The sequence below is a fragment of the Vigna umbellata genome, chromosome 8 (genome assembly GCF_029865625.1).
Source record: "Vigna umbellata cultivar VRB3 chromosome 8, Vumbellata_1.0, whole genome shotgun sequence".
In the NCBI taxonomy this organism is placed as follows: Eukaryota; Viridiplantae; Streptophyta; class Magnoliopsida; order Fabales; family Fabaceae; genus Vigna; species Vigna umbellata.
The window spans coordinates 17437996-17465060 of NC_142172.1; the positions used below are offsets into that span (position 1 = coordinate 17437996).

The window sequence follows — 27065 nt, forward strand, 5'->3', positions numbered from 1 at the left end:
GAAGAGTTTGTCTTTAGCTATGACATATCTTCAAAAAATAATTTTGAAATGCCAAAATTTTCTTTTATAAGTGTATACAAATGTGAGAGAGTCCATATATAAAATATATTAAAATTAAAAAAAAAATACTTTGAATTATTCATTAATTTATATATGTGAAAAAAAGTAGGAAATCAAGACCCTCTCAATTATTAAAAATAGTAATTACTGGTACTTTGGATTTTTTTTTTCATTTCTACATAGAACTTTAAGTTTGTTGAAATTAGTGCGGTCAAAATAGGTTGGAAAAAAATACAAAATTTTTTATGGGAGTTAATTTTGATTCGGCTCACTAAGAACCTGACTCACACGGGTTGAATCTGTGGTGGGTCGGGTTAGCTCACCAACCCACCTATTTTTTTTAATTAAATTAAATTAATTATTCAAATTTTATTTTTTATTGAAATCAAATTAATTAAATTAATTATTCAAAATGCACATAAAGTCTTTCCCATTACTTTATTTCCAAAAGTTTTCCTCTGCAAATAAAACTCTAAGATTATAGATTAGATAATAGTATAGATGCAGATAAAGAAGAAGATGCTTCAAGAGAGCATAATAATGTGGATTTATCCATTCAAGACTCCAATTTAATAGATGAATAATATTATAGATTGGATAATTCAGGAATATATCATTTGTTTTATCTTGTTTTTAGACCTATCTACAAGCTTGATAGTTTTATCTTGTGTTATATATTTTTGTTAATAGATATATGTAGTTTCTTGGTCAAATCGATTTTGTATGTCTAATTAAACTAAATTGGCAAAATTTTATGTTTGATAGCTTAGAATATATATAACAATATTTTTTTTTCATTTTCTTTTATATCAATTGGTCCAATTATTATTGTTTCAATTTGATCGATCAAAGTAACATGTTATAAGAATATGAGAAGAAGAGGGTGAAAAAAAAAGTTAATTAAGTGAGCCAACCCGTTTAACCCACCAATCCGTGCTGGGTCAGGTCAGGTTCGAATTTTTTTGGCTCGCTAATAAATGAGGCAAGTTGGGTTGGTTCACTAAGTGACCAACTCGTGATGGGTCGGGTCGGATCGAGTCGGGTTACCCGTTTTGACAGCTCTAATTGAAATATTATTACTAAGATCAATTATTCTATATGAAATATTATTAATTTTAAAATTTAACCATTGGTCACGATTTTATCTTTAAAAATATTCATAATAATAGTAATGATAGAAAATTTATTATCATCTTCTAACTAGTACGAAACTTTAAGTTATATAAAACAATACAAAATATAAGAAAGACAAAAAAAGAATATATAATATAATTAACACTTTTAACTATCTTTACTACGTCTAATAAGGTAATCTCAAAAATAAATTTAATTTAATTAGTAATTTGTTTCTAATAAATTATACTTTTATATTGTTTTTTAACGATGAAATTTAATTCCATTTTTAAATTAACATAATGAAACATGTTGTGAAAGCTTCTCCAATTATTGGTATTCAAGGCATGCATTGTCTTCATCGTTGCTACTGATGTAATAATAACAATAATGGACGGGATGATACTGCAAATTTCATAAAATATTATAACTTTAAAGCTCTCCCTTTCATTTAAATACTATTATATCAACGGTCGTAAAAATGCGTCATCTCGTCGTTTATGTTCTCTCCACAACACCGTATTATTGCCCATTAGGAAAAGCCAAAGGAAAAAGAAAAACGTAGAGAAATGTGTTTCATATTCTATTTTTTTTTTCGTCGAGTAGTGTGTGCAGGATTGATTCCTGTGTGAATTATTGTTTTTCATTTATTTTGTGTTAGATAATTTGAGAAAAATTAACTTAATTTATGTTTTGGTATGGGTTGGTTGAGTATTATCAATTTTTGAATAGTTTTCTTATATGCGCTTTTGTCTTTTGTCTGTTTGGTCTTTGAGGTCTCCGTTCATTAAATATTATTTGAATGATACCTACAAAAGATACTTTGATACTAAAGTCATTAGGTGACCGATCAAAATGGTATTAAATGTAGTGATGCATGTATGTGTGAACAATCATACTTTAGACTTTTATTTATACTATTTGTTACGACTTTTACATTTTTGTTGACTTAATCATGGTACAATTACATCTCAGCTAGTATTAGTTGGTTGATTCGTGGATATCTTGGTTAAGTGTTAATCTGAACTTTATTTTGCAACTAGTCGATCAAGGTGATTAGTCCAAGGGTGATTAGTCCGAGTATGATTGGCCTAAGGGTGATCGCCTATGAAGTGATAGACTCGAAGGTGATCGGTCTAGTCGGTTTGTCAGTCAACCTGACTTATTAACCAAAATGGTATGTACCATATACTGGCTCCTTAAGCTCGAGTACCTGTAACTGAAGGGATATATGTTTGAAAAGAAAAAAGTACTTAACTCTCATGTATGTCGAATGATATAGTTCGATTTGGAGGAATTCCTTGGTTGGAGCTAATCCTTAGTTGATGGAGTTTTTGAGAGGGGTTCCTTGGTTGGAACTCATCCTTACTAAAATGTTTTAGTTAAATAGGGAGGGGTTCCTTAGTTGAAACTCGCCCTTATCCAATGAAGTTTTTGGATGGGTTCCTTGGTTGGAACTCGTTCTTACCCAATGGATTCAAGAAGGATTCCTCGATAAGAACTCACCTTTACCCAATGGAATTTTCGGTAGGGTTTCCTCGGTTGAAACTCACCATTATCTAATGAAGATTTTGAGAGAGGTTTCTTGGTTGGAATTTGCCTTTACCCAATGGATTTTTCAGGAGGGGTTCCTTGGTTCGAACTCACCCTTACCCAATAGAGTTTTCAAAAGGAGTTCCTTGGTTGGAACTCACCCTTACCCAATGGAGTTTTCGAGAAGGGTTCCTTGGTTGGAACTAGCCCTTACCTAATGAATTTTTCGAGAAGGGTTCCTCGAGAGGTTGAGGCCGATCAAAAGCTGAAAGGATGAAACCGAGTAGCCTATTGAATGGTTTAGGTCATCGAATGGTTGAGGTAGAATGGTTAAGCCAAATGGTTGAGGCTGAATTTCTGAGCCAAATGGATGAGGCTAATGCTCAACTAAATGATTAAGGTTGAAAGGTTAAAGCCAAATGATTGAGCCAAAATGTCAAGATTGAAAATTCGATAAAGAAATCGAGCCTAAGAGGTTGAGACCGAAAGGTTGAGGTCAAATAGATAAGGTCGAATGACCAAACTGAATGGTTGAGGCGTAACGATTAAGGTCGAATGATTGAGGCTGAATGGTCGATCGAATTGTTGAGGCTGAATGGTCATGCCAAAATGTCAAGATTGAAAATTCGACAAAGAAATCAAAACCGAGAGGTTGAGGTCGAAATGTCAAGACTAAAAAGTTGATAGAAAAATCGAGGTCCAAAGGTTGAGGTCGAATGATAGTTGAATGACTGACTGAATGTTGAGGCAAAAAGGTTAAGGTCAAATGGTTAAGCGAATGGTTTAGGGAGTCAAGATTAAAAACTCGACAAAGAAATCGAGACCGAGAGGTTGAGGCTGAATAGACGAGTCGAAATGTCAAGACTGAAAAGTCGATAAAGAAATTGAGGCCAAGAGGTTGAAGTCGAATAGGTGTCCAAATGGTTAAGGTCGAATGACCAACCAAATGGTTTATATATTTCTCGTTGACCTTTACCATATTGCTCGTCATGTTCCTTGTGGTTACCATGGGATAAACAAAATGTTTGCTTAGTTTCACGGTAGGTGCCAAAATGTTTTGATATGGATCGATCGAGTACGGTCTATTCCAATATAACTTTGTCACAAACTGTTCATGTCTCTTATTTTTTCGGTCTTTGAGATCTTTCATTCGTTCAACATGATCCATACTTAGAAAATGTATTTTGATGCTAAATTCATTAAATGACCAATCAGAAAAGTATTAGATGAAATGATGCATATATGTGTGAACAACCATAAGTTAGACTTTTATTTATAATAATTGTTATAGATTTTTACCTAATCTACTTGTTAATAAATCTGACTTATTGACTAAAAGGATATATACCATACAAATTCAATTTAGAAATTTAATGTAAATAATATAGAAATTTTAAAGATCTTTAAATGTTTATTTTCAAAAAATTTGAATCTCTCTAACCAAAATTTTAAATATGAAAATAAAAACACATAAGTTTTTTTTTCTTATTTTTTTTATAAAGCTACTTAATCAGGTTCTTTGGTGTATATTAATTATAAGATTTAAACCCTTTAATTGTCCCTATTTATGTGGGATTTTCTCACTTAGATCCTCGTCTTATAAGTTTTGTCAATTTAATCCTTTATATTGAAAAATTGACTCAATTGGGTCCTTATCGTTAAATTGACTTAACTGTGTTGAGTTTTTTATGACATGTCAGATTAATGTGGACAATTTTTTGAATGTGGCATTGATAGACCATTTTACGTGGCATTTGATAAAAGAAACATTTTAAAAATTGGGTTGGGAAAACCTCGAACACCTCCATTGTCATCCCCAACTTCCCCTTCCTCCCTTCCTTCGCTCCCTGCATCCTTCACTATCTCTCTGACTTTGATGCATGAAGATGGAGGTGGAAGAAGACTGTGAAAACTTAAGAAAAAAAAAATTATCAAGTGTAAAGAGAAGAATGTGAAGAGGGTTATGTAAGTCTAAACAAAAGGTTTGGTCTTTACTACTGATGTTCATCTCTATAAGTTTCAGCATTTGGGTTTCCCTCAGATTAAATAAAAGTAGGTTTCTTTACAGTAAATTTCTTTGCTTTCATTTTTCACCAATCCATGCACTCTTAGATTTTCTTCTTTTTGTTTCTAAAATGTATAGTGGTTTCAGAGTTCATTCTAAACAATGTTTAGAGATTCTTAATTATAAAAGATTATATATATATATATATATATATATATATATATATATATAATAATCATATACCCTTTTTGTGCTTTTGCGGATTGCTCAATTAGATTTTGCCGTGGGAGATAATCAAATTCTACATAAACTTATTAACTGTTGGTTTTTGAGCGTTTGATGAACTCCTTTTTTTCCTTTTAAAAAGGTTCCAAAGATTACACCAACATCAAGTCCAAAACCCGAATCCCCCAAAATCCCTCCACCAAAACCACCCAAAAAAGCCCCTATTTCACCACCACCACTGCCATTATTGTCTACCCTAACGTTGTTGAGAATGACCACCTGGTCATCCGAGGGGACGACGCACATGGAGATTCAGACGATCTTGTAATCATCGGCGAGGGGACTGAACCCGAATCCGATGTAGTTGAAGGCCAAAATGTTTGCGATGGGAACTTGTCTGATTTGACGGGTGGCTGGGTTGAGGATGGATAGGGCAGTGTTGTGGTAGAGGCAGAGGAGGTTGTTGTAGGAGGTGAGGATCTTGGCGGTGGGGAAAAAGATGTGGGAGAGATGGGTTTCGTAGATGAGGTCGTGGTGGGGTCCGATGATGCAGGTGGAGAAGGGTTTAAAATGTTTCTTTTATAAAATACCACGTAAAGGGATTATTTAATAAAAAGCCACGTATAAGGTATGTGCAAGCCATGTCTCAAAAAATTGTCCACGTCAATCTGACATGTCATAAAAAATTTAACACCGTTAAGTTAATTTAATGGTAGGAGCCCAATTGAGTCAATTTTTCAATATAAATGACTAAATTGGCAAAACTTATAAGACGAGGATCTAAGTAAAAAACCTCCACATAAATAGGGACAACTAAAAGGTTTAAACCTAATATTATAAAAATGCTAACCTAAAAACAATTCAATAACAAAACATCATGTTAGAATTAGTAAAATTAACCATTTTTATAACGAGTACTTTGAAAGTCAAATGTAAACAGACAAACACAAATCTCTTTTATTTATTACGTAAAAAAATTCAATATTTTTAGGATGTCCATTTTGATATGATTCTATTAATTATATTAAAAAGTATACCCAATGAAAATAAAAAAAAATTACGTTTTTTAATCCAAAACCCCACCCTCCCTAACTCATCCCATGACTAAAAAAATCTATTTCCAAAGCTATTTTTTTTATTTAAAAAAACCAGAAAATCCGTTAGCTTATTACGGATTCTTTTAATTCTTTTCGAAGGAACAATGATTATATATGAGTTGCATATGCTTTTTGTTTTGGTTTTGTTTTGATTGTTTCTTTGGTACATTTTCTTGTTCTATCTGTATAAAAAGAAAATTGGATGTGGATTTTGTTGATGATACAATGCATTGAAAACAAAAGCAGGGTGCTTGGAGTGTGGAGGAATGGGTTCACGGCAGCGCGTGGGTTGCACGCGCAGACATCCAATTAGGGTTTGCATGGGTAAAGAGTGTTGGTGGACCAAACCATTGATGGAGTTCTCTATAGCTTCTGCAACAGCCACACATGGCATCAGACAAGTAACTAATGCTTCTTGCACTCTTCACAATGGAATGTCACACAATTATTTGATGCATGCATGTGTCTCTGCTTCATATTGGATTTCACAATTCTATTATTCTTATTGTTCTCTAATTTCATTTTCTCTTTTGAAATTATCATTAGTTACATTTTGAAACTTTACATTGTTTAGGAATTGAGATAGATGACACTTATATTCTAAATTCATAGGAAGCTAAGAGATCTTTAAGGTTGCCTTTCATACTACAACCTGCGTGTTGCTGTCACCCATATGTTCATGCTCTTTCTAACTCATGACCTTGTCATTACCTGCAATACACTAATAATTAAGTTAAAACAAAAAGCATATAAAAAACAAAAATAGTGAATCAAAACAAATAGAGCACAACAATTTAAAATTGGCCAATTTTCTATTTTGTGTATTCTATAGTAACCAGAGTATAGATATTAATTTTTTTTTTACTATGCTATTACCTTTTCTTCAAATCTATTATTGATTAGTTGATTAGTTGATGTGAAGTGTACATCGTAAAAAAAACTTATTTTCCACTGTGGAGATCACTTTACAATCACATTAATATGTGTGAACTTGATAATTTCTAAATAAATATGTGTTTATTATTAAAATATTTATTATTGTTGTTTTTTGTGAGTTTTGATTAAATTGATAGAAATTTGTTCTATAATGCTTTTACTTTTTTTTATTTGTTAAAATAATAGTTATGTGAAATTAAGAATTTTCACTTGAATATAGAAGTAGGTAAGAACATGTTAAAAAGCTCAGTGTTAGTCGCTTGAATAAAGACTTATCTCTTTACAATATAGTTGTTCTTAGTTTTAGGGTAAAGTGTTAAGACAAAAGTTGAGAGAAAAGACCATTGCAAGTATGAATGAATCTTAAAAGCTTATATAGGTTTAATGTCTCGATAAGTCCCTATTTTAGTCCAGAATCTCAAATAGGTCTCTATTTTTATCGGCGTCTCAATTGGGTTCTTTTTTTGTAAAATTAAAGCAATTAGAAGTCTGTCGTCAAATTGGACAAACCGTCGTTTAAGTTTGGGTTACGTGGCATTAAAAGTGTATTCATTAATCTCATGTGGCATTAAAAACAAATTTTGTTTTAAAAATTTGGATTGCACAAATGTTGAATCAGATTTAGGGAAGGGTAAAGTGGGGAAAATGTGAAAATTTAAGTGCAGTTCCCTGCAATTCAGAAATGCAAATGAGATTTGGAAAAAAAATTGGGGCTCCGTATTATTAGAGTTTGTGTTCATGTGAGAGAAAAGAAAACGTTCTTTCTTCGATTCGATTCGAAGCGCGAGGGTTCGTGGGTGAAGAACATCGGGTTGGAAGCGATGGATAACGAAATGCAACATGAATACACTTTGCATAACCACCAATTCAAGACACGAAACCCAAATTATAACCATCAATCTGCAGAGAAAACAGATGAATCAAATCCCTAATTCCAATTTCAGAAAAAAAACCTACTCTGAAATGCAACCAAGAACGCATCCCATTCCGCATGTTGATTCGGAGGAGAAAGCCTTCGCGATCCCCACCACCCACGAGAACGACCACTGAGATGCCGAAACGAACCCTCCATGTGAGAATGACTAGCAACCGAGGAAAGGAAAATGAGCCTCCTCTTCTGCGAACACATGCCCAAACCGAAACAGAAGAACAAAACTCCCTCCATTGCCCTGCAAAATTCGAAACCAAAGCCTGAAACGTGACACAAATCAATGCTTCTCTCTTTAAGAGGGAAAAAGAAAGGGAGCCTCTCTCCTTGCACCATAAATCGGACCGGCCAACGTCCTCGTGCATTCGCCGCAACCTCGCTACACCATCGATTTGTTATCGTCGCGCATCTACAAGGTCTCTGCCTCTGCTCGAAAACGCAGAATATTCTCGCCTTCAACGTTGAGTTTGTTCGCGTGAAAAGAGAAAGGGAAGAAGCTTCAAGCTTCTGGACTTTTGCATTTAACTGGAACAGAGAAGAGATGGGAAAGAGTTTTCCCTTATGCGACCCTAGGGGGCTGCACATAAATTTTTACATTTTCCCAGCTTTGTCCTTCCCTAAATTTGATTCAACACATGTGCAATCCAATTTTTTTTAAAAAAAATCGTTTTTAATGCCACGTGAGATTAATGAATACAGTTTTAATGTCACGTAACCCAAACTTAAACGGCTATTTGTGCAATTTGACGGTAAGCCTCTAATTGCTTCAATTTTACATAAAAAGAACCAAATTGAAACGCCAAAAAAAGAGGGACCTATTTGAGATTATGAACTAAAATAGGGACCTACCAAGATATTAAACCTATATAATAAAGTCTTTGTTAATAGTTTATATTTGAAACAAACATTGTAATCATATAATATGAGAAATGAAAAGGTAATATTTGAACAACTAAATAAATTCAATAACTAATTCTCAGTATGGAGAATATTGATGTCTATATTAAAGATGAAGATAAAACATTTTTGTTGTTGTGTTTGTTGGTTAAGATGCATGATGATTTTTAAGAAATATAGTTATACGGAAGAGAGACTTCTCTCTTGAAGTTTGAATTGCTATGAGTCCAAATAAATTAAACAAGCAAGTTTTAGGTGAAACCATCCAAAAAAGGAAGATGGACTAATAACAAGGTAGAATGTCCAAAGTAGAAAGATCTAAGTCAAGATAAATGAATGATGGAGGTAATGTTTCAAACATTAGATGTTCTCATTGTAAGGAAGGTCATATAAAGAGGTCTTGTCCTAATAAGCAGAAGAAAATTAACAACCTTCATAAACCATCAAGGTTTGGTAGGTTTGGTGATGCAACTCTAGTAAAAAATGGTTATGAATTATTATATGCTCTTATGATGTCTAGTAGCATTAATGATATTGAGTGAATAATGGATTAAGGTGTTCATTACACGTGACTTCTAATTGTTTGTGATTTTAAGAGTTTACTAAAACTTTAAAGAATAATTTAATCTCCTTAAAGATATTGAGACATGTATGATCATTAGTATTGAAATCTTAAAGTTTAGGTTAAGGATTAGGATGCATCATGGAATTGGAAACTACTAGATGTAATTAGGTATGTGTCTAATTTGAAAAAGAATTTGATATCTCTCAGAAGAAGGGTGTTGTATTCAAAGATGAGAAAATGGTAATAAAAGTTATAAGGTGATCCATAGTATGATGAAGGGTGTAAGTGGTTGAATATAGTCTTAGACTTTTTTCTAGGTAAACGAAAGACTATACCATGTTAAGGAACAAGCAAAACAATTTTGTATTATGTTCTTTTTTCCATTAAGATAAATTCTTAAGATATATACTGTTTTATATACTGTTTAATGACCATTCTTACTTTCTTACTTCATATGGATCCTTTTGCGGTCAAGACATTATATTATTATTCTCATACAAAGACTGTTGCATTCCTTTATCTTATTGTTGATTGGAAGTTACACTACTTCATGTAAATTACTAAATGAATTAATGTTTAATTTTATCTCTAATTTATTAGTGATCAATTTAGGCATTAATTCTTTTAGTAAAACAAACTTAAAATCTAATTCACAAACTAATTATAATTTTTTATTCATAATAGAAACTATTTTATATACTAATTTACTAATATTTTTTAGTTTATAAATTAATTATTATAACTAATTATTTTTCAACTTTAAAATTTGTTGCTATTTAAAAAATTTATTATTCTACTTTTTCTGTTTTTGTTATTTGAATTGTGTATGTGCTATTGTGATGGTGATTTTTACTATAGAATTTATATGTGTGTGTAATTAAGTGCTTGGATATATAATACTAAAATTTAGGAATGTTTTTTTGTTAATTCAGTTTAATTAAAATTCTGTTTCTTATATTTTACAGAATATGTAGTTTTGTTCCTTAAATTTCTGTACTTAATCTTAATCTCTACTTTTTTTTAAAAGTCCACAGTTTTTGTTGCTATTTTTTTTTATGCAGTATTGAGTTCTATGTTTTGGTAAATCCGGAATTTTGGTTCATGATTTTTTTACACTTTTGATACTTTAATTTTAATTATCTGTTCAGTTTTAAAACGTTTAATCTTAATCTCATATGTTAAAACACTTACATAGGCAATTTATTTATAATTCACTAAAAATGTAATAAAAAGTTAATTTATTACATATAAAAAGTCCTTTAACCTGTATAATCAAATGTTAGCAAAACAAAAGAAAATGCAACTGATTAAAAAGTAAAGGACAAGAAAAATCACAGAAAAAAAAAATAAAGACCAAATTACAGATACCATTTCTGAGAAAAATAAAAATAAAACTGAAAATTTATAAAATGAAGGATCGAAACTACAATTAAACCTAAAAAATCTTAACATGTGGGTAAGGCTTAGCTCTATAGTTTTACTTTCCTTAGCATAAATTTGTTTAATTAATTACATTTTGTAAATATTTCTTCTTTCATTAAAAAGTTACTTTTATTTCATAGAGGTTCTTTTAAATTATACGTCGAAATTTACTTTAAAAGAGTAGAATATTTTCAGCAAAAAATTAGGTCAAGTAGAAAGTTTAAATTATGAATGAAATCATTAGATAGATTATCAGAATATTATTATTTAATTATTGGTTGATTTTTGTTTTCTTAAAGTTAGCAGTCATAAGCATGAAAATTTAATTTGGCCTATAATGTATGATTGAAAGATGAAAGCATGGCTTTGTAGTGTATTTCATAGGTAAATCCATGCTTTCTTCAAAGGTTAGAATAAGCTTTTCAACTTTCTAAGTGACCCCTCTCATTATGCAAATTACGTACCTCCTAAATCCATTTTCAAGACACATCACTTTATCTTATTATGTTTATGGAGAAAATAAAACTCAGATAAAGAAAGAAAATGAAATAAAAATGACACTACCAAGAGGACAACTCATATATATTAATAATCAATACTAAACTTTTTTTTTCACTCCTCTCTTAATTAATATTTGAAATTAATTTTGTTCATGATTTCTAAAAATTTAATTAAGCAAATAGTTTTGGTAGTTTAAACTATGCTTAAGATCAATGTAAAATTTGTTTGTAATAATCTTATAATAGTAAAAATTCAATATATAGTGTGTTATTAAGAAGAATAAAGTAAATAGATAGTTTCTATTAATTAGGTAAATGATTTAGCCTAACAAGGGTAGATTAGATTAGATAGCATTCTCATTAATTGTGATTGAAACTATGAAGTTGGAGATTTGACTAAGTGAAGGATGATACTTAACAATCAATTAAATCTTTTAAGACAAAATTGAGGCATCAACACTTTTTACTAATCTCTTGATTAGAGGCCCCACATAATTAAATACTTATAATTAATTGCCCAACCAATCCAACTCATTTGTGTGCATAGGGGACCTTATTCATAAATAAATAAATAGGGTTTCATCATTGTTTTGGAGTGGTCTTAAAGGGTGATGTGGTGGTGCATATTCAGCACAAAATAATGGTGTAAACAACTAAATATCAAAATCTTAAGCAAATCCTTGTCATTTCTATAATAATATAGCAAATAATTAGTGGCTTGATAATTAGGATTAGTTTAAGACTCGTTTTGTTGATTAGCTTAAAAAAACTTGGTTAATAAATTAAACAAGTTGTCAAGTAATTGAGTTAAATTTTAAATATGGTTCAATTTATTTAATCCAATCCACGTGGAAGTATTGATTCAATCACGTGCGTAAAATTTTGTTCAAGCAAATTAAATTAGCAACTTCAATTGTGTATAATATGTGAATAAGTTTAGAAATTAAAATTTTAATTAAACTTGTTCCTATTGGGTTAAATTACATTAATCAAGCCCATTTTGTAAGAAGGGGCCAGCCCATACACTTTTGTTCCAAAGTAACATAGGTAAGAGAAATATATATATATATATATATATATATATATATATATATATATATATATATATATATATAGTGAATGATTTTAAATTTTCCTTTCATTCTAGTATGAAAGTTGTTATATTTAGGACTTCAAATTTTTTGTTTAGAATTTTATTAATTTTTTTTAAAAGAATAGAGTAATTTTAATTTTAAGAGTCCATTTTCTTTATTGAGTTTTTTTTTTCTATTTATGTTTTCAAAATACACTGTTTTTAATATTTCAAAAATAATTAAGACATTTTAAAACATTAAAAACAGTGAGCATCATGAGTATATTTTAAAGATACAGCAGAAAATAACATAAAAAAACTCAGCAAAGAATTCAAATTAACCTATTTATTAATTAAAATTCTTTAATTCCAACAATGGTTTTCCTTCAATTTTAATATATTATAAGTGAAGTAACTTATATTTTATTAGGATTAATAATAATTTATTCATAGTCCGACTCATGAATTAAAAAAAAATTAGAAAACATGAATACCAACTTCGAGTATTTTTTAAAAGCAAATATTTACTATAGTTAAAAATAAAAATTTTAATATTAAAGGTTTATTATTTAATATAAATAAATTAAAACCATACTTTGGATGACATGTAACAAAAACCTAATAATTTAGGTTCCAAATGGATGATATTGACCACAATTGAGTGTTAGTTCCATTGTCCTCATCACAGAATTAGGGTTGGCTGAACAAGAATTATTGAACGTAAACCCCTATAATTCAACCACTCAAAGTTGTCATTTGCTGTCACCAAGCTTTATATATAATATTATTTATATAAACATTTTCTATATTTACACCCTTAAAGTAATTTTGAAAATTATTATTAAAAATATGATATTAAATTATGTTTGAATAACTATACTTGTGTTCTTATAGCATATATGTATTTGTGAGAGTATACAAGAGTTTAGCAGTGAGGCAACAACACAGAACCTTGTGTCATGAATGAAATGGAGACAGAGAGGAACATTTCTTACATCAGATATCAGATATCATGATAACACTTTGAACTTCAATTGTAGTGTAAAACCATAACAAAAACCCCTTTGAAAACTCCTCTTTACCAACTCTGTAGTGAAGTCATTTTCTCTTGTTAAACTTGAATTTCTTTGTAGTACTTGAGAAACAAAGTTGCCAAATCAGTGTTTTTATCCATAATGTAAGGCTATGTGTTAATGTTTCTGTGTGCAATACAAGTGATTGAAGTTCCTCAAGAGATACTAAGCTCAGCAAACCGTTGAGGAAATGCTAATTTACCAAAAAATGATAGAAAAAACAAATACACAGAGAAATTCACCCACTATTTCTTAGTTAACACACCGGTAGTGCCTCCCTAAATATTCTAAAACTAGTGCTACCCTTTCGACCCCTCTTACCCATATCTGCATTGCCTTTCTGCATCATAGCCACAAATTCATTGTAGTCTATTCGTCCATCCTGAGAGGCCAAACCATACACACAGTCATCAAAATTTGGAATTTTATCATACCATAAAATTAGTGTAATGTCAATCTTAAAGATGTTTTATGGCCACCAAAAACTTTCCATCAATAATATATTCTTCAGCACAGTTCAGAAAGCATGATGGTCTTAATTTACTATATATATATGTATAGTGTATGTATACTCACATTATCTTGATCAGCTTCTCGGATCATTTCCTCCAAGCGAACATCTCCAATGCCAAATTCTTCGCAAGCTTGTTGAAGCTCATCTTGGGTGATGTAGCCACTTCCATCTTTATCAAAGTAAGCAAAAGCTGCAACTAAATGATCTTCTCTGTCAACCTTGTTGAGATGCAATGTTGCAGCTATGAATTCTCCGTAGTCAATTGTGCCACTGTTGTCAACATCTGCCTGGAATCCATACAAAATTGGATTCCATGGTTCAGAACAATGTACTATTGAAAAACTTTACCTTTCCTATGCTATCACCTATTATCAATCTCTAATTTTATGAAATTAAGGTAATAAAGTAAGATGATTCCGAACACTTACTGCTTGCATAAGGTCGTATATTTCAGATTCATTGAGATTAGCACCAAACTTTTTCAGTCCAACCTTGAGTTCTTCAAAAGTAATTTGACCACTATTGTCTGTGTCTATCGCCTTAAACATTTCTTTCAACCCTGCAATTTCTTCTTCAGAGAGATTCTGTGCTATGACCTGCATAAACCAGCAATAATTTAGCTAAGTTTGGACTTCTAAGCAGAGATTTCCAACATTAAGCAATACAATTTAGCAGCAGCAGCAATAATAGTAATAAGATGCCATATTCAACTTTGCAAATAAAATAAAAAATTGCACAAACTATAGTTATCCTGTTGGATCAAAGAGTTTGTACAAGTGTCTCATATAGAGTAGAATTGAACAAGAGCACCATATAAAAATGGTGTATACTCTTATAGAGATTTGCTCAGTTTATTCTCAAACACATCCATGCTTAGAGAGGAAAATTAAATACAATCATGGAAAGGGACTAGAGACTTAAAAAAAACTTACTCTGAGAGCCATTTTCTTGAGTTTGTTCATTGCATAAAACTGCTTTAGGCGACTTAAAACTGCAGAATCAAGCGGCTTGTCAGGAGCTTCTCCATCAACTTGAATCCAGGGGTGACCTGCCAAATAATTCAGGAAATCATCATCAACAATGTTGTCGAATACCTCAAGTTCCACCATTTTATAACACACTCACTTCTGAAAATAGTAATACAATGCTTAATCTTTCATCCCAAGATACAATATTCTCCATCAGTTTGTTGGATAATAAAATTAAAATATTTAACATACAGAATTTTAATGAAAAACTGAATGAGTAACTTATTTATAAACTTTAAGTGATGCAGGTGTATGAAACAGAACTGTTGTCATCTAAAAGAATAAAGAAGGCTGAGCAGAAGAAATATATATAGTGTATTATCACTTGGCAAACGTGGTGTGAGAGTAATAACTTTTGTTTCACTGACATCTAAAAGAGATTGTAGTATATAATCTTACGAAGAACGTCAAAAGCTGATATCCGTTTACTAGGGTCTCTGACAAGCATCTTTCTAACCAAGTCTTTTGCACTTGAAGATATGGAAGGCCATGGATCCGATGAGAAATCGGGTTGATTATGCAAAATTGCGTCGAATATCTCTTGCTCCGTTTCTGTTACCAAGTAACATTTAAGGAAGAAAAAAAGTTACTGTCATTGTATTTGTCGGATGACTATGTAAAACCTTTATATTGTCATTGCATATTCTTACAAGATTCAGTAAAAGGTAACCAAAATGGTTGGATCATATTGTGCTAGTTATGTTAGGAGCTATTACCTCCCCAAAATGGAGGCACCCCACATAAGAGAATGTATATAATGACACCAGCACTCCATACATCTGCTTCGGGGCCATAACGCTTGCGTAGAACTTCAGGTGCTACATAATAGGGACTTCCTACAACGTCATTGAAAATTTCTCCTGCAAATGATGAGGGTTACAATATGAGTAGAGCAATGCAGAAATTTCTCACATCCAAGTGCTTGTCGATGATCACTGCACTCTTAGTAATATAATCACAGTAATATGACTATTTGTCAAACATGGATATTAAATTCAACATAAAAGTCACAGCTCACACCTAATGGATATTAATCAGAATCATTGGCCCATAGCAACTCTTAAAGAAACCAAAAGCAACAAGGGGAAGAAACAAAGAAACATTTTTGACAAACCTGGTTTGAAAAAAGCAGAAAGTCCAAAGTCTATAGCCTTGAGAGGGGATTCTTCTTCTTGATTAACAAAGAGAAAATTCTCAGGCTTAAGATCCCTATGCATGACTCCAAGAGAGTGGCAAGACTCAATGACACCAACTATTGTTCTTGCAAGCTTGGCTGCCTTTCTCTCAGTGTAATGCCCTCTTTCGACAATCCTATCAAAGAGCTCACCGCCAGCACACAGCTCCATAACAACATGAACTGAAACAGCATCCTCAAAAGCCTCCTTGATTGAGATCACATCAGGACTGCCTGCCAAGTGGTGCATTATCTGAATTTCCCTCCTCACATCCTCCACATCCTCCTCTGTCACCAGCTTCCTCTTCAATATGGACTTGCAAGCATACTCTTTCCCAGTAGCCTTCTCCACACAAAGGAAAGTAGTTCCGAACTGGCCCTGTCCAAGCTTTGGTCCCATATTGTAACCCTCCTTAAGGTGGCCGGTTTTCCTTAGTAAAACAGAATCTGCTTTGAGGCCTGCACTTGCCGGCTTCCTCACATTGGGTGGCCTCTTTGGTTTTTGGGGCTGCGCCCTTGTTTGTTCCGGAGGTGGTATAGTCTCTTTGGCTTGACGAGGAGGCTTCACTTCATCACTCTCAATTTTCAGTACCTCTGGAGGCTGGTCTTGAACAGTTTCTATGGCTTTTGTGTTCTTTTTGCCACCTTTCTGTGTATGAGAAGAATCTTTCTTTTGTCCAAGACACCACCAGTATGAACTAGAAACAGAAGAGCCACGAGTTCCGGCATCAGAAGTAGAGGTTCTCGATCCAACACAGTTGTTTCCCATCTGACACTAGATACTTCTCCTTGTTCCAAGCATCTGGTATAAAAAACAAAAACAAAAAAACCCTCAAACTCAATTTTATTTTTCTCCTCAAAGAGAACAAAAGAAAAGAAAAAGATAGTTATCTCGTGTGGTGTTTTTCAATAAGAGTTCGAGTTTTACCTATATTATCCTTAGTGCAAATCTTTAAAAACGTAGATTCTTAATATAAAACTCTGATTCTAAGAACAACACCTAAGTTTTGTCCAAAGGAAAAACAAAAGGCTTGTTTATGATACCATGTCAGCTCGATGGTGCAATGCAATTGATGCGAGAAAGCTCGTTGAACGACTAATATTTTGTTTTTGCCCCCACAGTGGGGAGGCATGCACATGCAAGCGTGCTGAGAGGAGGGCACCAAAGATGGAAAGAAAATGAAAAGAAAAAAAAAGGTTTTTCAAGATTTGGAAAGTTTTTAAAAATGCTACATCAATGGCTGGAACAAGAAACCCTTTAGGCAATGATGAAGAGAGAAACGAAAACGCACGTAAAAGGAAAAGGGTTTTGATTTTGAAGGCGTGAGGGTGGCGGTGGAAGGAAAAAACCAGAGCTTGGGGTGGAATGAAGAAGGAAAGAGAGAAGGAGTTGTAGCGGTTTTTTCTGTTAGAGAAATGAATTAATGAGAGAGGCAAGACAACGCGTTGGTGATCGGAGGGCTGAGAAGGGTGCCACAAATCGGAGTGGACGGTTGAGATTTGGTGAGTTTTCAAAACGTGGTTGTCACGTCGTTGTTGTTATGTGCAATTAGGTCAAATTGCAATCTCTGTCTGTCTATCTGTTTTCAGAATGTTCTCAACCGCCGGCGGACGGCACGCCCTCGCCGGTGATAATTGTTTGTTTTTTCTCTCTCTGTCTCTCTGCTCTCTCCCCTTGTGTTGTTTCTTAATTTTCTTTATTATACGATAATTATGATCTGTTTTTGATCCTATTAGGGTAATCAATTCTCCAAGTGCATGCTAATTTGTATCTTCCATGTGCACCACACGTTGAAGTGAATTAACTATACTATTAAAATTGAAATAAACATTATTACTTGTTAATGAAAATAATCATTAATATTAATATTGTACATGTTTATTTACATGCCCAAACATGTTATCAACCACTAAATTTATCTATTCTATATTTGTTAAAGTCAAATCCCAAATTTCATTTGCTGTAAAAATATTAAGATGGATAATTATGTGATTTTTTCATACAACAAAAAAAAAATAAAAACTCCCAAAAAAAATTGTTTCGCATTTAAAAAAAATTCATAGACGGGTTAATTTTTATTTTATTTTTTTATTACATTACATAATGTATAAAACTACCTTTTTTTTTTTGTTTTTTTAAGTGTATATTAAATGGTAATGCTGATTTTTCGTGTTCTAGAATCATTACTCATTTCTTTAGCTACTTTTGCATGGGGGAATGTTTAAAGGGAAAATTATAATTATATAAATATTAAAATAGGATGTCTCATAATAATTACACGATCGAAGAGTTGAAATGAATAGACACAAAAAAAATAGAATCCCAGGAAACTTGACGAGAATGAACAAGTGAAAAGAGAATGAAAATGACAAATTTTGTACAAATGATTAGGTCATGTTATCTAAAATTTTGTTGTCTCCTAAATTGAAGCTTTTGATTGAAGAAAAAAATAATATAAAAATTTTAGAAAAAATGTGAAAAGAAAGAAGATAAAATTAATAAATAGGTAAAATAATAATTTATATATACTAAACATAAACTAAAATTTTCACTCTTTTTCTTTTTAATTTTTTTAAAATTATTTCTTCTAAACATAAAAATTTGATGTTATAGAAATTGGATGTCCAAACTGAATTCAGACCGTTACCAAAGGGACAGTACGTTACATGGAATTTTTTGTTTTTGATTAAATGAGAAAAAAAATCTATTTTTTTCATAGATATTAATTTCCTTAGAATTTGGCAAAACTCCGTTAGAAATAACACTTATAACCACTTAAACAAAAATAAAATCAGACTAAAATTGTCTTGAGCTCTTATAGTTTTGCAAATATACAATTTTGATCTTTATAAAAATTTAATTACAAATTTAGTTATTGAATTTTATAAAATTAAACATCAAGGTTGACTATTAATATATATTTGTAACTTCTAACAAAAAATGCTAAGTATTCATCAATATTCTGTAAAATATTAATAGCAATATTCAATGATAAGCTTCTACATTGTTTTCTTTTTTAATAATTTGATAATTTATGAAGTTAGAATAACATAACTTATAATTTAATATGTTTCTATAAATTTGAATAGGATAAGATTGAGAAAACTACATAATGATGAAAAAAAAGGAGTAGATTTAATCCAATAAAATATCATGAGTAACCTCATTGAGAGGAAATTGGAACTAAATTAAGATGATGTAATGAATGCTATGCCACTATTGATTAGTTCAAATTAGAGAATATGACAACATGCATTGCATTCACTCCATCAAAGCCAAACAAACCATTACCCAAACGTGCTTATCATAATTGTAAATTTGTAAACATGCACTCACACATAGATGTGCACATAATGATATGAGACTACCTTACATGACACACACACATTAATGTGAATATTCACATTAATGTTGTTGTTTCATAACTTTGTAAAATAATGTAATAATTTTTTCAATTGAAATACCTAATTGGATGTGATATCTTTTAATTTTAGGTTTAATGTCTCAATAGGTCCCTATTTTTTTTCAGAATTTGAAATAGGTCCCTTTATTTTTTGGCGTCTCAATTGGGTCCTTATTTTTGTTAATTTGATGTAAATAAATCATTTCCGTCAATTTCATCAAACGGCGTTAATGAATGTGTGACATGGCCTGAGGACAGTATTGACACGTGGGTCACGTCACACATTCATTAACGCCGTTTGATGAAATTGACGGAAAGGATTTATTTGCATCAAATTAACAAAAATAAGGACCTAATTGAGACGCCAAAAAATAAAGGGACCTATTTCAAATTCTGAACAAAAATAGGGACTTATTGAGACATTAAACCGTTCTAACTTGTAAGTTCTGACATTTTATTATTTTAAGTCTTTCATCTAAACTTATTTTAAATTTTGGTTAATATTAAAATATATACAATCTTAAATGTAAGTATTTTATAATGAAACTAAGATCAAAGCAAGACAAAATCTTTTATGGAGAAATTATTAATTAATGTGTGGCATTATTTTAATGTCCAAGTTTATGGAAAAAAATTATGTTGACTTTATTTAATAGAACTTCTATTTATTAAATATAATAATTAAATTACATAATGACCAAAATAAAAATTTTCTATTTTGTTGACTTGGGTGTATAACTTTATTAATTTTATATATTTCTTCATTGTACATGGAAATATATAAAATCACAAATCACCCTTAAATTAAAAATTATAATAAGTTATTACCTTTTCTTTCTCTTGATAATAACAACAATTTAATCCTCATCAAAATAAATAAATAAACTATTTTTATATACAATGTTTTATCTTATTTTTAAAATGAGGTAAATATTTTAAAAATTTATAAATAATTATTTTAATTAACCAGAACTAACTGTTTCTTATGAGGACCGTTAATATCTTTTCTGTACAAAATCTATTCTCAAACTCAAATTCAGTTTCCTGAACCATTTTCTTAAAGATTTTTCCTATGTTTTTCCTATACAAACATTTGTAGTAACTCGTCTATTTTCTAATATATTTTCGTCATCATGTTAATTGCAACGACCAATATCCTTAGAACACTAACTAAGAATTATAAAGCTTTTTTTTAGAAGTGTAATAGCACACTTCCCTGTGATTTCCAATACAACTTCAATATTATTTTTAATTAAAAAAACTTTCTACTTAATGATTTCTTAATCAGTATCCTTAAAACATTAGTTAGTAGGACCTTTATTATTTATATGGCCAGTAAAAATAAAAGAAAAAAATTACAGCAATTTTCAACAAAAACAAAAGGGAGGAGAACCCTGTTGGAATACATGATAAATTAACACTTATACAAGTAAGTAACAATTGTGTTGAGGTATACAAAACCTGTACTGAGTTATTGGAGCTTCAATGACATTTTCAAAAGATACCTAAACATACCCTCTTTTCTTCTTCTGCTCTTTCCCATTTAACTCTTTTTCCTTTTAGTTAATGCAGAAAACAAATGCCAAATTTTTTTCTTCCTGCATAACTTCTTTGGTACCTCTGAATTCATATCATGAGTTGCAATGGTGTTTACTTTTATCTGCTTGCTTGCTTTTTCTGCATGATCTGAAGGAACATCTTCAACTGAATCAGTGTTCAATAGCTTGTTGCTGATTGGTGTTTGATGCTGAATTGCACCATTTCCCAAAGGGTATGAAACAGCTTGGCTTGACAAAATAGCTGTTGGAAGATTCTGCTCCGATGAAGTTGGTACTACTTTGTTAGAATTTACTTCCTTCAAGTTAGGATTTGTTCCTGTATATCTGAAAGAACAAAAAAGTATAAAGAAAAACTGATGATCAGCAACATCTTAAACTACTTTGCTTATTTTCAAACAAAACCATAAGGAAGCAAATTCACAGTCTTCTATTCCTATAAACAACCACAGAAACAACATATAAATCACCTCGAGTTTTGGATACCAGAGTTAGTGTCACGCCCTTGTTGCAAAGCTCCCTTTGGAATATCTCCCTTTGGTACTTCAGCTCCAACATCAGTTTTGGAGCTTATTTGAGTGAGTTTTAAGGAATATGAATCCTTTCTATCATCATTTTTTATACAAGTGGTCAATCTCTGTTCACGAACCATTGAAATGGCCTTGTCTAATGTTTGCAGAGCATGTTCTACCTCTGATCTGATATATACACTCCTCTTGCCTCTTATTACACTTTTGTTAACTTCCTTCATTGGAATGTCTTCTACTTCTTTATTGCCCTCCTCAATTTCTACAATTTCTTCAGTATCTACTACAATCTCACCAAATGTTTTGCTACTACCTAGTTCTTCTGTATTCGTTGTCATTGGCATGGCATTATTTGCATATTGGTTACTCATATCTTCCTTCGATGCATCTTTTTCCTCTTCATGCTTGCTTTCAACAAGATCTTCAGCTGTTGCAACTTGCTGAAGCTCTCCACCATTCATGGCCTTTGATACACTAGTGTTGTATAGAGCTTCACGAATTCTAACATATAATGGATCCCCTAAGGCCTTGTTGAATTCTCCTTTACCGTGGTTCGTCATAGAAGACACAGCCTATACAATGGATTGGTTTATGTCATAAGAAAACAGATAATTTTATCAAATAAAACATGCAATGATGGAAGGATGTTTTACTTTTGCATGATGAAGCAGAAAATGAGATATCAGCTGAATTCAACTTTCAAAGTAGCCATTGCAAATAAAATAGGCTGAGTTCACAAAACCATGGTAAACCCTACCCTCAAATATTGTAATAATTAAAGAACCCATGTTAATGTGTTTCTAATTTTTGTGCTATGCTTCGTTTAACAAAAATATGTTATCCTCGTTATCTTGGTAATCCATCTCTGCATCTTACACAAATAACTACGATATCAAAAACTGAAAAAATTACAGTAATTTAATGATAAAAATTATAGAATCCAAGGGTAGATGATTTGATCATAGGATATAACAAAAATGCAGCATTAAATTTTCTTTTAAATTATTTTTCTTTATTAAAGAAGAGTTGTCCCATTAGGTAGATTCAGAAAATTAAAGGCCACCTTTCATTGAAAACCTAATAAAAGAAACATATCTGAAAGAATCTACAACCTTCTGAAAAAGTCTGAAACCATTGCCAATGAGCTGCCTTGAAATAAAGTTTATAAGGGATGGTGGCACAAAATCCAGCTTTACATCCATATTTGCTATTGTCCTACAAAATTTGAAGTTTTGAATCAGACCCATTTTCTTTGTGGTACCTTTTTCATTTGTAACCACATGAGAAAATGTCACTCAATACAATTAATCCATGAAGCCAGAGCTTACTTTCATATTTCTTCTAGAAGCTAGTAATAAATGTACTGGTAAATTATAATAGAATATTGGAAACTTAATAATCAATGGAAGCCAGTAAGATAACTTTAGACAGAACAACCAAACAAGCTACATAACCATTCACAGAAACATAAGCAATGCCAAGACTGTATAAAAAACTGAACACAATAAATATCAAAGAAAAATCAATTTGATTGACAAAAGAACAAAACCAAAAGCCATCAATACAGAATTGTCAGGTAAGGTAACTAATACTTTCTAATATTAATCTGAAAAATCAGCAAACCCTATAATATATTAAAAAAACAGTGACTTCAGTTAGCTTCAGAGGACTCCAGAACGTCATTAGTATTGACACAATTAACAGAACTGCAATACCTTCATACTGAAGGTCGAGATTCTAATTACAGTTTGGTAAAACAAATATAAAAATACTTCAGTAGTGGTTATTGTTTAAACACAGCATTTCAAATAGTGAACAGAAAAAACATGCATACTTTCACTATTATCAACGGGAAAACTGGCTTCATAGTTCATATATTCTAATTCTAATATCCTACAACCATTTGTCTACAACTCTTTTTAAACAAGCAAAACTTATATGAGGCATTATGATCTCTGATTGCAATGAAATTTTATGTTTTATGTTTTAATACACCTAAAACTCACCGAAAATAACTTCTTTCTGATGTCACCTTTTGCAAGGCAAAGCCTCCCACCAAATCAATTCTCACAACATCATTTGCTTCAGGAATTACTTCATTGTTGAAGCCATAAAGGGTGTCCGTGGCATTCTTCGAGTCAGAAACCTACAAGATTAAGAAAAGATTTCTTCAATTTTTGGGACTAGTGTAATATTAGCTTTCCCTAAAAGATAAAACAAACACGGATTCAGATCATTACCGAGTTTGTAAGAACAACAATTAAGTCATCTTGAAAGTACTCAAAGAGATAATAGTGCACTATAGCTTCCCTCGTAGACAGAGGCCATGAAACCTTCATCCTTTCTTCCAAAATTCAGAGCAAAATCAGCACTTAAAAACAAAAACTTTTGGCATGGTAAGGGGAATTAGAGTTTTATTGTTTTTAATTGATGATGGTAGGACAAACCTCACGAGTGATAACTGCTCCCCAATCCCAACCTTCTGCAAGCATTCAGTTGATAAGATTTTGAAAGTGGGAACGGTAGACTGAGGCCACCTAAATGGAAATTGTGAAAAGGATGTCAGGTACAATTACCAGATACATTGTTATAACGATATATTACTCAGATTCAAATCCACTCCCAAAGAATACATCGACATTCAGAACAGCCTTATAAAAATAGTATAAAGCCAACTGCATGCAAAATACATTTCTTGTAACTATAACTTTCTCAGAATCCTAAACCACACCAAAATGTAGTTTTTTTCAAGTGGTATAACTTTAAACTTTATACAGAAATTGAACAAGCATAAAGGTGATGACACTGGTGAGTTTCGTGTTCAGACTAGTATACAGAAAATTCAAGGCAAATATTGAACTAAATATAATTCTCACCATTTTTTGTAAAGGTATGTCTCCCATGAGATACATAAACCTATAACAAAGAAAGTAACACATCAAATTTTGCATGTCGAAATCAATAATATAGCTTTTGTCACTAAAAGGGTTGCTCTAGTGTGACTTACAAGCATCAACAGGCCCATCTACAAAGCCTTCCACAAGCATTGTATGAAAAGGGGTCCCTTCTGGTCCTTCGCGATACATAACCCGAAACTCTTCACCATCTTGTTTTAACTGTTGAAATAAGTAATATTATCACTCAAGAACTTGAATGAACAATCAAGTATCTTCAACTAAACAATGAAATACTGTTGGACAAAAAAGAGAATCAACTAGGCCAATCATCTAATGTGAATTCCTGATTTTTTTGAAAGAAAGTTATCAATTAAAAATGCAAAACAAAAAAAAAATCAGGATCTGAATGAATGGAAGATGGGATAAATAGGAAAAATATCAACAAAACAAAACATGATGAAACTACTGAGAGTCAACAGCATACTTTCCAATCAGTGTGTGACGTATTAGATCTTTCACTATCATCTGATGAAACACTCCTCAACATATCAAGAAAATGAGATACCTCGGCAGTCTTGGCTTCTGCCAATTGATCTATATATCCTGCACCAATCAATCATGAACTAAGGAAAAAAAACAGACAAAGCAAACAAACAAAATAATTGTCCAAATACTGATACTATTCCATCCCAAATACCAATTAAAAGAAATTAGGGAATGTCATCACCTTCTACTTCAGGTTCTGAAGAAAGCAAAAGTTGACTTCTGACAAGCTTTTTGAGCAAGCCATCATTTGTAAGATCAGGTGAAGCAAGGGTCCTGTCCAGTCTTTCCCTATACTGCACAATCTTCCTTTTCTTCTCCATCTTTACATCTCCTGCCAATAACCCTTCTCTCAAAAAGTCAATTCAGGAGCACTGGCATACGAAGGATTTCTTCTCTTCTCTGTCTACTCCAGCAGAAAATCACTGTGGTACAACAAGATAAGCTAATCAGGTATAAAAACTCTCATCTCATCACGTAAAGAACACAAAAAAATTGCACGCGTAATTAGGCAGAACTCGTGAAAGGTTTCTTTCTAATAGCCAAAGAAATGAAACTTCCTGGTAAATTCACTCCTATATGCTCTTGTTTGATGCGTCATTCAATCCAAAAAGCCAAAAGTAAACAAAGGCAATATGCATCCACCATGTATAACACAGACATCAATTCCATTTGAACCGCGCACAGGAAAAAGAATTCCAAGAAGGAGCAGAATAGCTAAATACATGAATTCACACCCCAGACACACGCCAACAATCAAATGAAACTACATGACAAAAAGAATTTGAAGTCAACGAAATCAACAAACCAAAATCAAATTCCAGGACTGAAGTCCACAAGGGTCATTCGGAAATTGAAAGAAACCCAAATGAGGAAAAAAGCTAACAAAGCAAAGAGGTGGAGAAATCAAAGCACCCCACAAGCCACATGAAGCAGCAGCTTAAAAAGATGAGAACTTTATTGAGAATATCAGAAAATAAAAAGACATGATTCATGAACCTTGGCTTTGAGGAATGGTGGCTTTCAATGTTGATAACCTGGGAAGGATGCAGAAACAGAGAAAGGTAGATCTCAAGCAATGAACCAATCCCAAGACAAAAGTCAGGTGATGTGAGAGGAACACACCATGGACTTTGCTTTGTTTCTCCTAGTCATAGGAGACAAAGTAGCAGCTCACCAACACCTAAGCCCATAAATTCTATTATATATTATATTTTATATTTTCTATTTTCTATTTTTAATATAAGAATTTCTCACAAATAAAACTAAATTCTCTCTAATTTCATTTTAACTATAATATTAATGTCTTTGAAAAAATGAATGGGGGCTTTGGAGAGGACACACATTAGAATCCAAATCTAAACTATATTTTTTTTTTAAATAAATACTTTTAGTTAATTGAAATTCAATATACGTTTTCAGATTCTCAAATTTAACATAAACATCAATTTAGTCTTTTGAATTTTAAAAGATATTTCAACCATTTAAATATAAAAATAGTTTTAGTTCATAAAAGAGAAATGAAAAAACAATTTTTTCCTTCTCAAATTTAGTGATTATTGTTTAAATTTTAATTTTTACTAATTAGTGAAAATACAATTAATGTAATCTTGATAACAACACATACATATGAAAAAAATAAATAAAAATTCAACAGTTTGAAAGAGGAGGAGAAACTAGAAAATAGTATATTTCATCCAAAAAAAATAATGTTGTATGATTATATTAAAATTGATTAAAATAGTTTTCTATGGTTGAGTTTTCAAAACATGAAGCTTTATTTGATTAGTTTAAAAACAATAAATAGTGTGTGAAAAGCTTATGTATTTGTTTTTGTTTTCTTGGAACCGTGAAAAGTTTTCATTGAAAACAAAAGCAAAGGTAAGTGTGAACTTCGTAGAAGGTGAAGTTGGAAAAATACAAACGTCAAAGCTTTTTGAGGGACCAACAAGATAAATAGAAAAGTTTTAATAATTTTTATTAATTTTGAGAAAAA

At 31.5% G+C, this 27065-nt stretch overlaps 2 protein-coding genes across 3 annotated transcripts; both read right to left on the minus strand.

Annotated features, from left to right (window-relative positions):
• Positions 1-13443: 13443 nt before the first annotated feature.
• LOC148194157 (calcium-dependent protein kinase 26-like) lies at positions 13444-16952 on the minus strand. Its single transcript, XM_088097371.1, has 7 exons — positions 16083-16952; positions 15685-15828; positions 15368-15520; positions 14873-14988; positions 14369-14536; positions 14003-14227; positions 13444-13808 (listed from the first exon to the last, which is right to left on the minus strand). Exons 1-7 carry the CDS (start codon positions 16909-16911, stop codon positions 13683-13685), a joined length of 1761 nt encoding a protein of 586 aa, XP_087953497.1. The 5' UTR covers positions 16912-16952; the 3' UTR covers positions 13444-13682.
• Positions 16953-20910: 3958 nt separating this feature from the next.
• Positions 20911-26231, minus strand: LOC124833068 (uncharacterized). Of its 2 annotated transcripts, none has more exons than XM_047307445.2 (11): positions 26069-26231; positions 25254-25494; positions 25011-25129; positions 24637-24745; positions 24506-24545; positions 24077-24166; positions 23870-23969; positions 23636-23775; positions 22742-22844; positions 21573-22201; positions 20911-21429 (listed from the first exon to the last, which is right to left on the minus strand). In XM_047307445.2, the coding sequence occupies exons 2-11, from the start codon at positions 25390-25392 to the stop codon at positions 21090-21092; spliced, it is 1809 nt and encodes a 602-aa protein (XP_047163401.1). In that variant the 5' UTR covers positions 25393-25494; positions 26069-26231; the 3' UTR covers positions 20911-21089. The 2 variants fall into 2 exon arrangements, with proteins under 2 accessions (XP_047163401.1, XP_047163410.1); XM_047307454.2 differs by lacking the exon at positions 26069-26231 and adding an exon at positions 25878-25964.
• Between the last annotated feature and the right edge of the window lie 834 nt (positions 26232-27065).